The sequence below is a fragment of the Cotesia glomerata genome, linkage group LG5, assembly GCF_020080835.1.
Source record: "Cotesia glomerata isolate CgM1 linkage group LG5, MPM_Cglom_v2.3, whole genome shotgun sequence".
NCBI classification, from domain to species: domain Eukaryota; kingdom Metazoa; phylum Arthropoda; class Insecta; order Hymenoptera; family Braconidae; genus Cotesia; species Cotesia glomerata.
This window is the reverse complement of record NC_058162.1, coordinates 23,219,535-23,232,815: the sequence shown is the minus strand read 5'-3', so window position 1 is coordinate 23,232,815 and position 13,281 is coordinate 23,219,535. Positions and strand designations below refer to the sequence as shown.

General features: G+C 29.5%; 2 protein-coding genes across 6 annotated transcripts in view; one reads left to right on the top strand and one right to left on the bottom strand.

Annotated features, from left to right (window-relative positions):
* Positions 1–250: 250 nt before the first annotated feature.
* Positions 251–2,408, top strand: LOC123265955 (protein-lysine N-methyltransferase EEF2KMT). Its single transcript, XM_044729951.1, has 4 exons — positions 251–389; positions 450–836; positions 1,015–1,456; positions 2,251–2,408. Exons 2-4 carry the CDS (start codon positions 459–461, stop codon positions 2,352–2,354), a joined length of 924 nt encoding a protein of 307 aa, XP_044585886.1. The 5' UTR covers positions 251–389; positions 450–458; the 3' UTR covers positions 2,355–2,408.
* Positions 2,409–2,420: 12 nt separating this feature from the next.
* The window catches only part of LOC123265951 (MICAL-like protein 1), a 29,026-nt gene continuing 18,165 nt past the window's right edge, over positions 2,421–13,281 (bottom strand). For 2 of the 5 annotated variants that reach the window (XM_044729941.1, XM_044729942.1), the window contains exons 5-7: positions 7,626–8,987; positions 4,857–5,766; positions 2,421–2,660 (exon numbers count right to left, since the gene is read on the bottom strand). In XM_044729941.1, the coding sequence (XP_044585876.1) occupies positions 2,482–2,660; positions 4,857–5,766; positions 7,626–8,987 (2,451 nt within the window). In that variant the 3' untranslated portion in view covers positions 2,421–2,481. Of the gene's footprint in view, positions 2,661–4,856; positions 5,767–7,625; positions 8,988–10,771; positions 10,892–11,922; positions 11,977–13,281 lie in introns of those variants that run through there. The other 3 variants (XM_044729943.1, XM_044729945.1, XM_044729944.1) reach the window with 3 other exon arrangements.

Sequence of the window (13,281 nt, the reverse complement as noted above, 5' to 3'; positions counted from 1 at the left end):
AACTATTTTTTGAAAAAAATCTGTTTGTTAAAAAAAATTAAAAAATGGTTAAGTGACTGCTAAATTTAATGTCATAAAAATTTCACAAGTTAGTCAATTTGATGTTTCCGACTTGAAGACTTAATAGTTGAAAAAATTGTGAAAAATCTATAAATTGATTTAAATAAAATTAAATCACATTGTAAGGTTTAAAATTTTTGTACATTTTTGCTACTAGCATGCGTGACAGACTAGAGGCACATTCTCTGACTGACGCACATGCGCGAAGAGAAACACTTGTTGAATGTTTACATCAACATAACCTAAATTTAAGCATTTTTATTTTTTTACACACAAATTTTTTTCTGCTAATTTTAGTGAAATTATTAAAAAAAAAATTTTTTTTTAAGGTAAGATAAATTTTAGTGTGTAAAATTTTTCACTACTTTTCTAATTAAAATATTTTACAGATTTTAATCATGGATAATTTTGATATTGCACGACTGAAAAAACAATTTCTTGCTTGCGTTCCCTTGGCGAAACTAGAACTACCCAAAAAACTCAGCCCAGAAATACAATCCTTAATTTTGGAGCAAATAATGAATGACAGCTTGTTAAAAAAGTACCCGGTAAAAAATAATTACCTGAAAAATTTCTTACGATTGTTAATTAAGCGCCTGGAGAGTGATAATGAAGAAATTGATGATTCTCTGTACGAGATTTTTTGTCAGCATCTGTCACTTGAAGATTCTCGTATGAACTATCGTCATTTTTTGATTGACCCTGACAAAAGAGTAATTATCAAAGAAAGCAGGACGATTGTTTCTGACGGAACTACTGGGCTCTGTAGTTGGCAGGTAAATTTAAATTAAAAGCGCTAGTGACTAATTTAGTTACAGCCAATCAAATTCTTCGATCCGACATTTTAATTTTCTCCGCCATCTTGTTGTTATTGAAAGTTTTAACGAATTTTTATTAAAAATTGGATTTCTTCATTAATTTTCTAGAATATTTATTAATTTTTTTTTATTATAGGCTGCAGAAGTCTTGGCAGAATGGTGTATAGAAAATAAAATATTTTTAGCTGGAAAATCAATTGTAGAATTAGGCTCTGGCGTAGGACTAACTGGAATAACTGTATTGAAGACCTGCAGACCGAAAAGTTACACATTCACAGACTGTCATCCGCGTGTCCTAGATTTGCTGGAAGAAAACATTGAGTTAAATGAGCTGAAGAAAGCTGATGAAACTATAGTCCAAGTAGAAGAGCTCGCGTGGGAATCAATTAGCGAGCACAAAGAAGCTAATTGGACGTCACCAGACATTATTCTCGCCGCTGATGTCGTCTATGACTCCAGTGTCTTCAGTTCTTTAATTAACGCTATTTATGTATTGTTGAAAAACTCGATAAATTTCGCAATTATCGGCGTTACTGTAAGAAATCAAGACACTCTCGAGGGTTTTTTGCGAGAGTTAGGTAATTCATTGATGATTTTTTTTAATATTTATAATATTGCGTGGCAAATGTCAAAAGGGCGTATACAAATTTTTTTTTTGCCATTTTAAAGACTAATTTTTAATGAAATTTATTGAGATCTTGAAATTTTTAAGTATATCAATAATCTTATAATGATTTATATATATATTAGGGTGTGTCAATTTTAGGCGACTTTTTTTTTTCAACGAAAAAACAGGCTGAAAACTTGCATGAAGGTGAGAACAGAAGCCTGTTCAAAGCGGAGCTCTTAATATTAATATTTAGAGGTGTCTGTCCCTAATTTTTCATTTCCCATTTAAATAACATAGGAAAAAAAATTCTTTTTTTTGTTTATTTTGCTAGCTCGGCATACGCACCTCATATATATAAGTCAATAGCATATTATTGTAGAGAATTCAACGCTCTACAAAAAAGGTCTCTTACACTTTTATCATAAAGACAGCCGTTCTAAAGTTATTCAGACGTAAACTTCTAAATGTATAAAATTTTGATTATTCAAGTATTAAACTGATACAAATTAATTTATTAATGTCTTAAAAGTTATTTTTATATGTAGAATTTTGAAGTTCCTAATACCAAAAGAGTGTATAATTTAAGATATACGCTTTCTTGGCTTACAAAAATTTTTTTTTTCAGTTTAAAGCTTAGAATGTTTGCAAAGTGGTTGGCAAAAAAATTTTTGTACGCTCTTTTGGCATTTGTCACGCTGTATGATTGATAATTAATAATAATAATAATAATAATAATTGTAAGTAATTATTATTACATTGCAGAGAAACATAAATTGGGCTACAAAGAACTGCCTCTGCCGGAATACAAAATTTTTGAGGCAGCAAGTGTGCCGGTTAAGATCATTAGAATACAAAGGTATTTTTAAATATTTATTTTGTGAACTGACAATTTACATAATAATAATAATAGTAATAATAATATAAAAAACAAGTGCATTTATAAGAAATATAAATCGTTATTTAATCTAGTATAGTTGAGTAAGAGGAAATTATTTAAAACCATTTGCGTTTATTTTGGCGTTTAACTTTAACTTCAGTCTCGTCGACATCTTTATCAGCGTCTTTTTTGTGACCTTTTTTTAGTAAGTGTTTTTCTTTTATGTGGAATTTTTCCTTTAATTTTAATTTCTTTCCTTTGTGCGTTTTTTGCTCTTCGTTGCTTCCTTTTTTAGCTGAAAAAAAAATTTATTTTTATTAGTTAGTTACTTTGTATTATTTCAATAGTTTGTTTTTAATATGTTTAAGGAATATTTTAATTGAAAATTATTCATAATTATTGTTTAATTTTTTATTAGATTTTACTTTGATATATTTTCAGAGATTCAATATCCTTAAAAATATTAAAAAAAACTTATGTTTTAATAAAAAAAAAAAACTTTATTTAAAATGTTACTGAAATTAAGAGACACTTGATAATTTTTCGATTTTTTATCAAAAATAATTTTTTTTAAGTAGTTTATTTTTCGGAAAAAATAAAAAAATTGTCAAGTATCTACTAATTGCAGTATCATAATTGTGGCCAGGATTTATGCTTTAATTTTAAAATAACAATTACTAAATAATGGTGTCAAATTTTTCATATTAAGGCGAAAATATTGGTCGTGTAACAAATTTTTTTTAATAAGTTATTCAAAATTTAATTTTTTAAAAAAATATCTCTTACAATTTTTTCTTAGGACCAATAAGAAAGCCGCAATTTAAAAATTAAGACTCTTACTGGTAACCTTGCAGTCACTATGTGACTGCCAAGTGTTGCGAACTATGAATAAATAAAATTTTCCTTTATTAAATAATGATTTTTGTTAAATTGCACTGTACTTTCTTAGCTATTGATGTTTTCAAAGATATAAGCTCATCCCGATGTGACACTCATCAAGAGCTTTCATTTGAGTACCCACATAGCATTATTCATATATTTTATATATGTGGTATTTATGAAATATATAAATATATAAAATATATGAAAAATTGATGTGGGTACTCAAATGAAAGGTCTCGATGAATGTAGTATCGGGGTAAGCTTATATCTTTAAAAATGTCAGTGGTTGACAAGACACAAGGTCATTTCTTAGTTATTGATATTTTTAAAAATATAAGCTCATTTCGATGTTACACTTATCGAAACCTTCCATTTGAGTACCCACATGGCATTTTTTATGTATTTTATATATATGGTATTTGTAAAATATATAAATAAATAAAATATATGAAAAATTGATGTGGGTACTCAAATGAAAGGTCTCGATGAGTGTAACATCAGGATGAGCTTATATTCTTAAAAATGTCAATAGTTCTCAGGATACAAAATAATTTCTTAATTATTGACACTTTTTAAGATATAAACTTATTTTTATGTTACCCTCATCGAGACCTTTCATTTGAGTACCCACATGGTATTTATGAAATATATAAATATATAAAATATATGAAAAATTGATGTAGGTGCTCAAATGAAAGCTCTTGATAAGTGGAACATCGGGATAAGCTTATATCTTTAAAAACGTCAATAGTTCTCAGGATACAAGGTAATTTCTTAATTATTGACATTTTTTAGGTTATAAACTTATTTTTATGTTACCCTCATCGAGACCTTTCATTTGAGTACCCACATGGCATTTTTCATATATTTTATATGTATGGTATTTGTAAAATATATAAATATATAAAATATATGAAAAATTGATGTGGGTACTTAAATGAAAGGTCTCGATGAGTGCAACATCAGGATGAGCTTATATTCTTAAAAATGTCAATAGCTCTCAGGATACAAGGTAATTTCTTAATTATTGACATTTTTTAAGATATAAACTTATTTTGATGTTACACTCATCGAGATCTTTCATTTGAGTACCCACATGGTATTTATGAAATATATAAATATATAAAATATATGAAAAATTGATGTAGGTACTCAAATGAAAGCTCTTGATAAGTGGAACATCGGGATGAGCTTATATCTTTAAAATTGTCAATAGTTGACAAGATACAAGGTCATTTCTTAATTATTGATATTTTTTAAGATATAAACTTATTTTGATGTTACACTCATCGAGATCTTTCATTTGAGTACCCATATGGTATTTTTTATATATTTCATATATATGGTATTTATGAAATATATAAACATATAAAATATATGAAAAATTGATGTAGGTACTCAAATGAAAGCTCTTGATAAGTGAAACATCGGGATGAGCTTATATCTTTAAAATTGTCAATAGTTCACGAGATACAAGGTAATTCCTTAATTATGTATCTAGAGATAATTTTCAAATGCAGCCTAAAAACCCATTTTATCATATAAATATACTGGCCACAAAATTTAGCTTATTATCTCAATAATACAGATTAAAATAAAAAAAAATTACCAGTATACAATTCCATATGCATATTAATACTTTTATCCTCCTCAACTTCTCTCTTGCGATCCATTTCCAGGCATTCAACGATTTCGCTGCGCTTCTCAACAATCTCAACAAGCCTTTGAATAAGACCTTCCTCCCGCTGCTTGTCAAAGTCAGTTTTAGTGGCCTCGGGCTGGCACATCAAGCAACGTATTTGATATTCAATATCCGCGTGCTCTTCCTCCAAGCGGTGCTGCCTTTTGAGCAGCATCAGTTCAGCTTGCCGCCTGAAGATCTCGTTTTTCTCATTAACCAGAGCAAATAGCTCCATCACCAGTTCATCAGCGTCCATACTTAAACTAGAGTCATTGTTGTCCTTCATATTATCTCCCGAGTCTCTCTTCTCTGAACTAGCCTCGTTCTCGCATTTATTGCGGATCAGCTGCTCTAGCCTGACACCCTGCTTCTCCAGGCCCAGCTGCTGCATCTCGATCTCCGCAAGCTCCATCTTTACGTCCTTCATCGACATCACGCGGATTTTCCGTCGCTGAGGAATCGGCCTGGCAGGCGCTTGGGCCTTCTTGCGCTTCCACTTTCCGTGGGAGCTCTTGTCGAACTTGGTGTAGTCTTGTCCGCTCTCCGACCTAGACAGTGACTGCTTTGTTCGGTTGGCCTCGTTTTTGCAAACCTTTATGTCCTCCCACGAGTCAATTCCTCTGTCGGTATCCTCAGTGGCATTGATGTCGAGTTTGTTCAGAGATTCTTCGGCGTTGATATTCATATCGATCTTCGCTTTACTGTTTGTGGACGTTGTCGAAGACTCGCTTGTCAATGACAACTTCTCCAGTCCTGATGCAAGCGGAGAACTCGTCGTCATCGGAGGAGGCGGTGCCGGCTTGCTTTTGCGAGGCCTTGGAGTCCGGATTCCTGAGTCCTGGTAATTAAAATAATAATTAGTTATTTGTTAATTGATAGTTTCTAGTTGTATAGAAAGTTAAGAATTTATTATGGCTAGATTCTTTGAAGATTTTCTTTTGTTAGGGAGATTGTTTATCAAAAAATGACTTGGTTATAAAAAGGAGTTCCAAGACGTTCAACAATTTTTGAATTTTTTTCAACAATTAAATTATAAATAAAAAAATACTTAAAAAAATTATACGTACAATTTTTCAAATCTTCTACATGTAAAATTTTTTATTTTAATTTTTTTTTAATAAAAAAATTTAAAAAGTTTTCAGATGTCGGCTAATTTATTAAATTTATTTAATCTTTATGTAGTTTGGTAAATTAGATTTTTTTTTCAATTTTGGATAGGGTAGAAGTACCTATTATGGTCAGTGCACCTTTTTTGGCCACTTTATTTTCAAATTATTGTATAAATATTTCTATAAGCGCAAGACTTTATGAATTCAATTAGTATAAATGTACTAATTCATAAATTCTATAAAAATTCTACTTGAATAGTTAAATTTTTTACAAATTAACTAAAATATCAAGTGGCCAAAATGGTCCTAAGATGGCCAAAACCAGTATTTCTATCTTATTTAAAGAAGAAAAAGAAAATATTTATTTGATAATGATTGCGTCATTTTTCAAAAAATTGATTAATGAATTTTGGTGACTTATTAAAAATTTTTAGTGACGAATTTTGAAAGTAAGTCTTTGAAAATATTAAAAATATTATCATACTTAAATTAGTAGACTTTTGAAAATTTTTATAAAAGAAAAATTTTTTTTAATTCGCACTTGTCATTTTTTTGAATTTCTACATGTGAAATTTTTTTTTTTTTTAATTTTAAAAGTTCCAAAAATTTTTAAATATTTATTGATTTTAGTTTTACACTGAAAAAAAAAAAAAAAAAAATACTTTTACTCAATTAACAATTTCTTGGTTCAAGAAAATTGATGACGATCAAATATTCTATTATTATTAATTATTAATTTCTGAAGAGAAAAGAGCATTAATATTTATCTTTGAATAATATATAAACAAAAAAAAAGCTTTATTTAAATTAAGTGAAAATTATTTCAATCAATTTAACAAGTTCTTGAGCTAAGAATATATATTCTTGAAAATTTTCAAGAACATGAATTCTTGTATCAAGAAAATTTTCTTAATAAATCTATTTTTTTTTTCTCAGTGTATAAGAAATTTTATTGATATTGTTTTAACAGGCGAGACCATCTTTTTCTCGCTTTGCTCTCACGGAGTTCAACGTAACTATCTCTGTCGCACTCCCAACAGCAGAGCAATTGCAGTTTCGATTGGTTTCACGAAACGAATGAAATTTTTGAAAAAAAACGCTTGTGGTGAAATAGTTTATTAAATTATCTATTATCTCTAAAAACGTTTTTTCAAAATTTCCATTCGTTTCGCTAAGCCGATTGAAACTACAATCACTGGTCTCGGCTGTTAATTTCATTCAATCTAAAGAAAAATATTTTAGAAACAATTAAAATAAAATGTTGTAGTAAAAAAGTAGCTTGGTTTTTAAAGTAGTTCTTATAGCGTCACTAAAGACGGCGCTAGTGTGATTTTCTTAAAATTAAGAGGCCCATTTTTATGACTTAGATTTTTTGCTTAGTTTGTAAAGAAGTTTTATTCCAATGAATTTTATGATCATTAAAGAAATAAAAAATAATTTAAATTAAAACGTTAAATATTAAAAAAAAATTTTTTTCACATACACCATCAAAATTTTTGAAATTAACCTCAAAACTAAAAATAAACCACTAAAAAAATCGTTCCAACAAAAAAAAATCCTAGGCTACCCCTAACCCCAAAAAACTTACATTTTTCTCCGGCGTAGCCTTATCCGGTGGTGGAGGAGCAGGCCTGCGCTTCCTGTACCCAGTAGAACTAGCCAGCGAGCTACTGGAAGCGTAAAACCCATCCTTACTCAACCTATCCGAATTAGAACTGCTCCTAGGCTTAGGAACCGGGGCCTCTAGCTTATACTCCTCTTCCTCATCGCTCAAGAACGGATTAACCGGAGCCTTGAGTAGCCTTTTCGCACTTCTCGCTTTGGGCTTCGGCGGCTCCTCCTCAACATCATCATCACTATCACTACCGAAAGGATTGGTCGACCTTTCAGGATTACCATCAGCCTCATCGTCACTCCTAAACGGATTCATATCGTCCGGGTACTGTTGATCCTCTGTTGATAAATCAGCCTTGGCATTTGCGGGTGTAGCAACCTCTTGCGACACCGACTTAGCCTCGGTGAGTGTAAAACCATCCAGCGAGTCTGGCTCTATTCGTGATGCACCTGACACACCTTCTTCTTCTTCTTCTTTGCTTTCATCTACATCATCATCATCATCATTAATACTAACATTGCTACTATCAACTAAATCTTGAAATAATTTCAGCCTTTTCTGAACAATTGAAAGACACTGACTAACTTCGGTACCAGTTTCGCCAACCATCTCTTTGGTATCCTGGTTTTTAACCTCATCCTTACTCTTATTCTTATCATTAACAATAAAATAATCATCAACATTAATTACAGAATCCTTATCTAGTGATTCGGACGTGGCAGTAAGGCAGCGGTTAACTTTAACACTATCGCTATCACCGTTAGAGTTATTTACAACTTTATCATTTGTTCTAGATGTCATGGAATGTAAATTAATATCCTTGGTCTCCGGTTCGAGACCATGGGGATGCTTTTTGTCTGGGGATACGTTGACATCTTTGGGTTCTAAAGACTTATCTTGATCTTGATCCTGATTCTGGTCCTGATCATCAGTCAGCAAGCTACTGGACATGAAGTTCAAGCGCAAAGAAGCGATTCGCGACGACGTCAGATCTTTTGACTTGGTCAGTTTCTCCTCGTCGCTCAGCGACCTGTGGTAGTTTAGATCCTGGTCATGATCTTGGTCTAGATCCAGCTCCAGGTCCAGATCTTTGGGCTGGTCTGGGATCGGGTATATGCTGACGTCGGGCGTATCTTCGTCAGGACAAGTCTCGCAGCAGTATTGGCCTTCCTCGGTCTCGTAGTAACTGCAAGGTGTCAATTGGTTGTGACACCTTGCGCACCTGAAGCACGTTCGGTGGTAAGTTGACTTTGATATCACTAGCTTCTCCGCAAGGAACACCGGCAGGCTGCAGACTACGCAGGATTCCCGACGCATCCCCAGACGTGGTACTGCCTGGAATAATTTAATTTTGTTAGTTATTATTTATAAGGCTTTTTTTGGGATTAGTATTTTTAAATGTGACTTTTGTTACAATTTTTGTGCTTATTATTGGCAATAGAATTAATTTTTAGCTTTTTAATTATTTACAGTGAAATTAAGCCTTAAAAAATAAAAGTTTAAGTACAATTCAAATTTGCCGCGGAAATTTAAACGCCATTTTTTCGTAAGAAAAAAAAGGAAATTTCGCCGTTTTTTTAATAATTCACTTGATTTTTTTAAATTAAAAATTGAAAGGTAAGATTTTTAGTTTTTTAATGGTTACTTTTAATTTTTTACAGTGAAATTAAGACTTATAAAGATAAAAGTCTAATTAGAATTCAAATTTGCCGCGGAAATTTAAACGCCATTTTGTCGTAAAAAATAAAAATAAATTTTTGACGGTTTTTTAATAATTTACTTAATTTTTTTCAATTCAAAATTGAAAAGTAGAATTTCTAATAATTTTTGAACAAAATTCTAAATAATTTTTTAATTTTGGCGCTTTAAATTGAAGGAAGAACTTAAACAACAAAATGGCGGGAAAATTACTTTCATTTTCAATCAATTGATAGTTTTTTAAAATAGTCGGTAATAAAACTGAGAGATATAATTATAGAGACAAAATAATTTATAAAAGAAAAAAGTTGAAATGTAAGATTGAGGTCAGGACTTTCCAAGTCGCAACTAGTTTAGGAATAAAAATGGTAATGGCATAGCTAAATTCATAAAAAACTAAACTAAAAAATTTATTTTATTATGGTTGTCTATATATTTATAGAGGAAGGATGTAATATATATTATAATCAATAGATATTTACACGATTGTGATAATAATAATAATTTTTGCTTAAATTGAGGTTAGAAAATTTCTATACATCATAACTAGTTCATACCATAAACGGCCTAACGGAAATAACTAGTGTATTATTAGTTTCTAGCGACTTTTCTCCTCTAATTACAATAATTACGTTAATAAAAAAATTATAATAGTAAGGTAGTGTTTAACTTTACAATAAAATATGGCGACCTTTTCTTTGAACTATAACCTAAAAAAATTTATGTGAAAAGAAGCTATATTAGTAAATGATGACTATATTATTTATTGTAGGTCGCATAATCCGTGCATTTTAATTATGAAATTTTTATCATTATCATTATTATTATTGTTGTTATTATTATTATTCCTAAATGAACAATTTAAAAAAATTTCAATTTAATAATAACAAAAAAAAAAAAATAATAATAATAATAATAATAATAATGCTAAATTTTCAACAATTATCAGATTTATGATTATTATTATTGATATTTTCGCGATCATTATGATTATGATTATGATTATTATTATTATTATCAATTTAAAGTTTTTCAAAAAACATTATCACTATTATAATTATTATCATTATCATCAAAATTAATTTTAATAACTATCAAAATAATAATAATAACAATAAAATCAGTAGTAAAAGTTATCAGTTATCAGTTATTATTATTATTATTATTATTATTTACCTATAAAAAATTAAAAAAAAAATATTTATCATAAAACTAAAATGCCTCAATGCTACTTAACATGCACACTGGCGTTAGTTAAACAGGTAACAGATATAAAAGTGCGAGTTCAACGCCCTTAGTTATTCAAATATCTAACAATACCACTAATTGTTTTGATCAAACTCTTGCGCAATAATAAATCAACAAAAATAACAATAATAAATAATAATAAAAAAAAAAAAGAACAAAATAAATTAAATTACCGTTGGGTCGACCGACATCCCAATTATCAAACAATAAACAATAAAATAATATAAACTAACTAATAATAAAATAAAAAAAAATAAAAATCGGTATTCTGTAGAAGAATCCTCTAACTGGGAAGAAATACCGATTAATACTGAGTTTATTCGTTATTTAAGTATTAAGTATTCGTAGCGCGTGCGCTTTTACTTCTTATTATTTCTTTTACCATGTATGTAGTACATAGAGAATAGAGTACATCAACATGTCGACGGTCCATAAGTTGTTGATTATAAATAACTCACGCGATAGTCTATCGCCTCCATTCTTTCCGATTCCTTTTACTGCCTTTTCTTCTCTTATTTTTCTTATGTTAATTGTTTATTATTCATTGTTTTAAATTATTGCTAAATTTAATTGGTTAATTGCTAGATTAGATTAATTATCTTGGAGGTATTAATTGGTAAAAGGTCACCAGGTCGGTTAGTTCAGTTGTATATATGTTACATTAAAAAGTAGGCGAGTGTTGACGAGTGAATCAATGACCTGAACGTGTGTATTTGCTATCGGGTTTGTATGTACTTTTATGTATGAATATATAGTACACTTCCGTTTAGCTGGGTGAATAATAATAAAACATTCCGACTGAGTATTTAATACGTGATAGTTTTATTTATTTAAATGTTTGGATTACGAAGAATTTTTTATATAGTTTCTTCTTTTTAAATTTAGAATAAATTCAATTTTTATTTAAGATTATTCAGTTTTAATATTGGAAAAAGAAAAAAAAATTGGGGTCGGGAATCGAACCCTGACCTCTCGCGTATAAGTTCAGTGACTTTGTTTCGTCGCTAACAGAAAAACTTTGACCCGCGACTTTTGCAATTTTTTTTCTGCCTAAAATACTCTTCTTCAAAAGAGCTACTTGATTATCAATTTCATTTTTCAGTACTAACAATTAAAAACTAATAATTGTTAAAAACAAATTACGAAAGAGATAGACCTGTAGAAAAAGCAAAAAAGCATGCATGTACGTTGTCGTCGTCTGTGTTAATAAAAAATAATAATAAAAAAGAGCAGACGACTTAACATACAAATGGATGAATTGAGCACAGTAAAATAAATAATAATTTGAGTGAAAGCATAAACAATAAACGACATAAGCAATTACCTTCTAGCAGAATATTTCAGGTTTATATTGCCCCATTAAGTCCAAGCTTTCCTCCTGAAGAACAAAAATAAATCCGTGACGGTATGTGTTAACTTACAATAGTTATTTATTTTCTCGTACGCTAACTAGGATTAGTTGGAAAAAGATATGACAAGCTGTTTATCGTGGATAACTGACCTAAACAAATTGACGAGGTTTCAGACTGAGGTTTTTTGAATAATTACGTGTTAATGCTTGAGAAATGTTTTTTACACTGATTTCAGGATTTTTGTTAAAATATTGACATTATAACTGGACTTTTTTTTTTGAAATTCATCAGTTTTTAGTTGACGGTTAGAATGCACGTCAAAATGGCCGATGCCGCAAAATGGCGCGGTGGCGAAAATTCAAACTATACAATCGCGGGAAATTTAAATTTTAATAATGCATTTTATTAAAATTTGTTGTTTTATTAAATTTAAGTGATTTTTAATAAAATTCAATGAAATTTACGTAATTAAAAAAAAAAAAAAACATGTTTAAATATCAATAATATTATAATAAATCGACTTTCTTTAAAAAATTTTATCAATTTGTAGTTAATAGTTAGAATATGAATCAAAATGATCGACGACGTGAAATCGCGCAGTGGCAAAAATTCAAATTAAAAAACGCGAGAAATCCAAATTTTGATGAATCAGTTTTAAGAAATATTTATTATTTTATAAATTTATTGTAATTTCTAACAAAATTGAGCTAAATTTACGAAATATTTGTTTAAATATCAATATTATCATCATAAATCAACTTTTTTTAAAGAATTTTATCAATTTTCAGTTAATAGATAATATATAAGTCAAAATGGCCAATGACGCAAAATGGCGCGATGCCAAAAATTCAAACTATAAAATCGCGGGAAATTCAAATTGAATAAAAAGTTACCTTTTGAATCTTATATAATTACATTACATTTAATGAATATTTAAAAAAATTAAGATGCATTTACAAGATTATACGTAAAAAAGTCATATAAATAATCGGTCTGAAACCTCAAGCTGAAATTAAACTAATCTCGAGAGTAAACATACACATAAATTGTAAAATATAAAACACGCGGTGATAATCTCCTCGAATTGTCATTATAATTACAATTACCTACTACCTACGGAAGTAGATATCTCAGGAGTGGGAACAAGTTGATCTCCATCTCCAAGCATCCAGTAGTATGTAATATGTAACATGTAGTAATACGAGGAAAAAAAAAGGTAGTAGTATAAGTTGTAGTAGTTATAAGTAGTTTAAGAATAAGAATAATAAGATAAGAGGATAAAAAATAACAAAATAAAAGCAAAGGTAATATTACAGAGTATGACGGCGTGT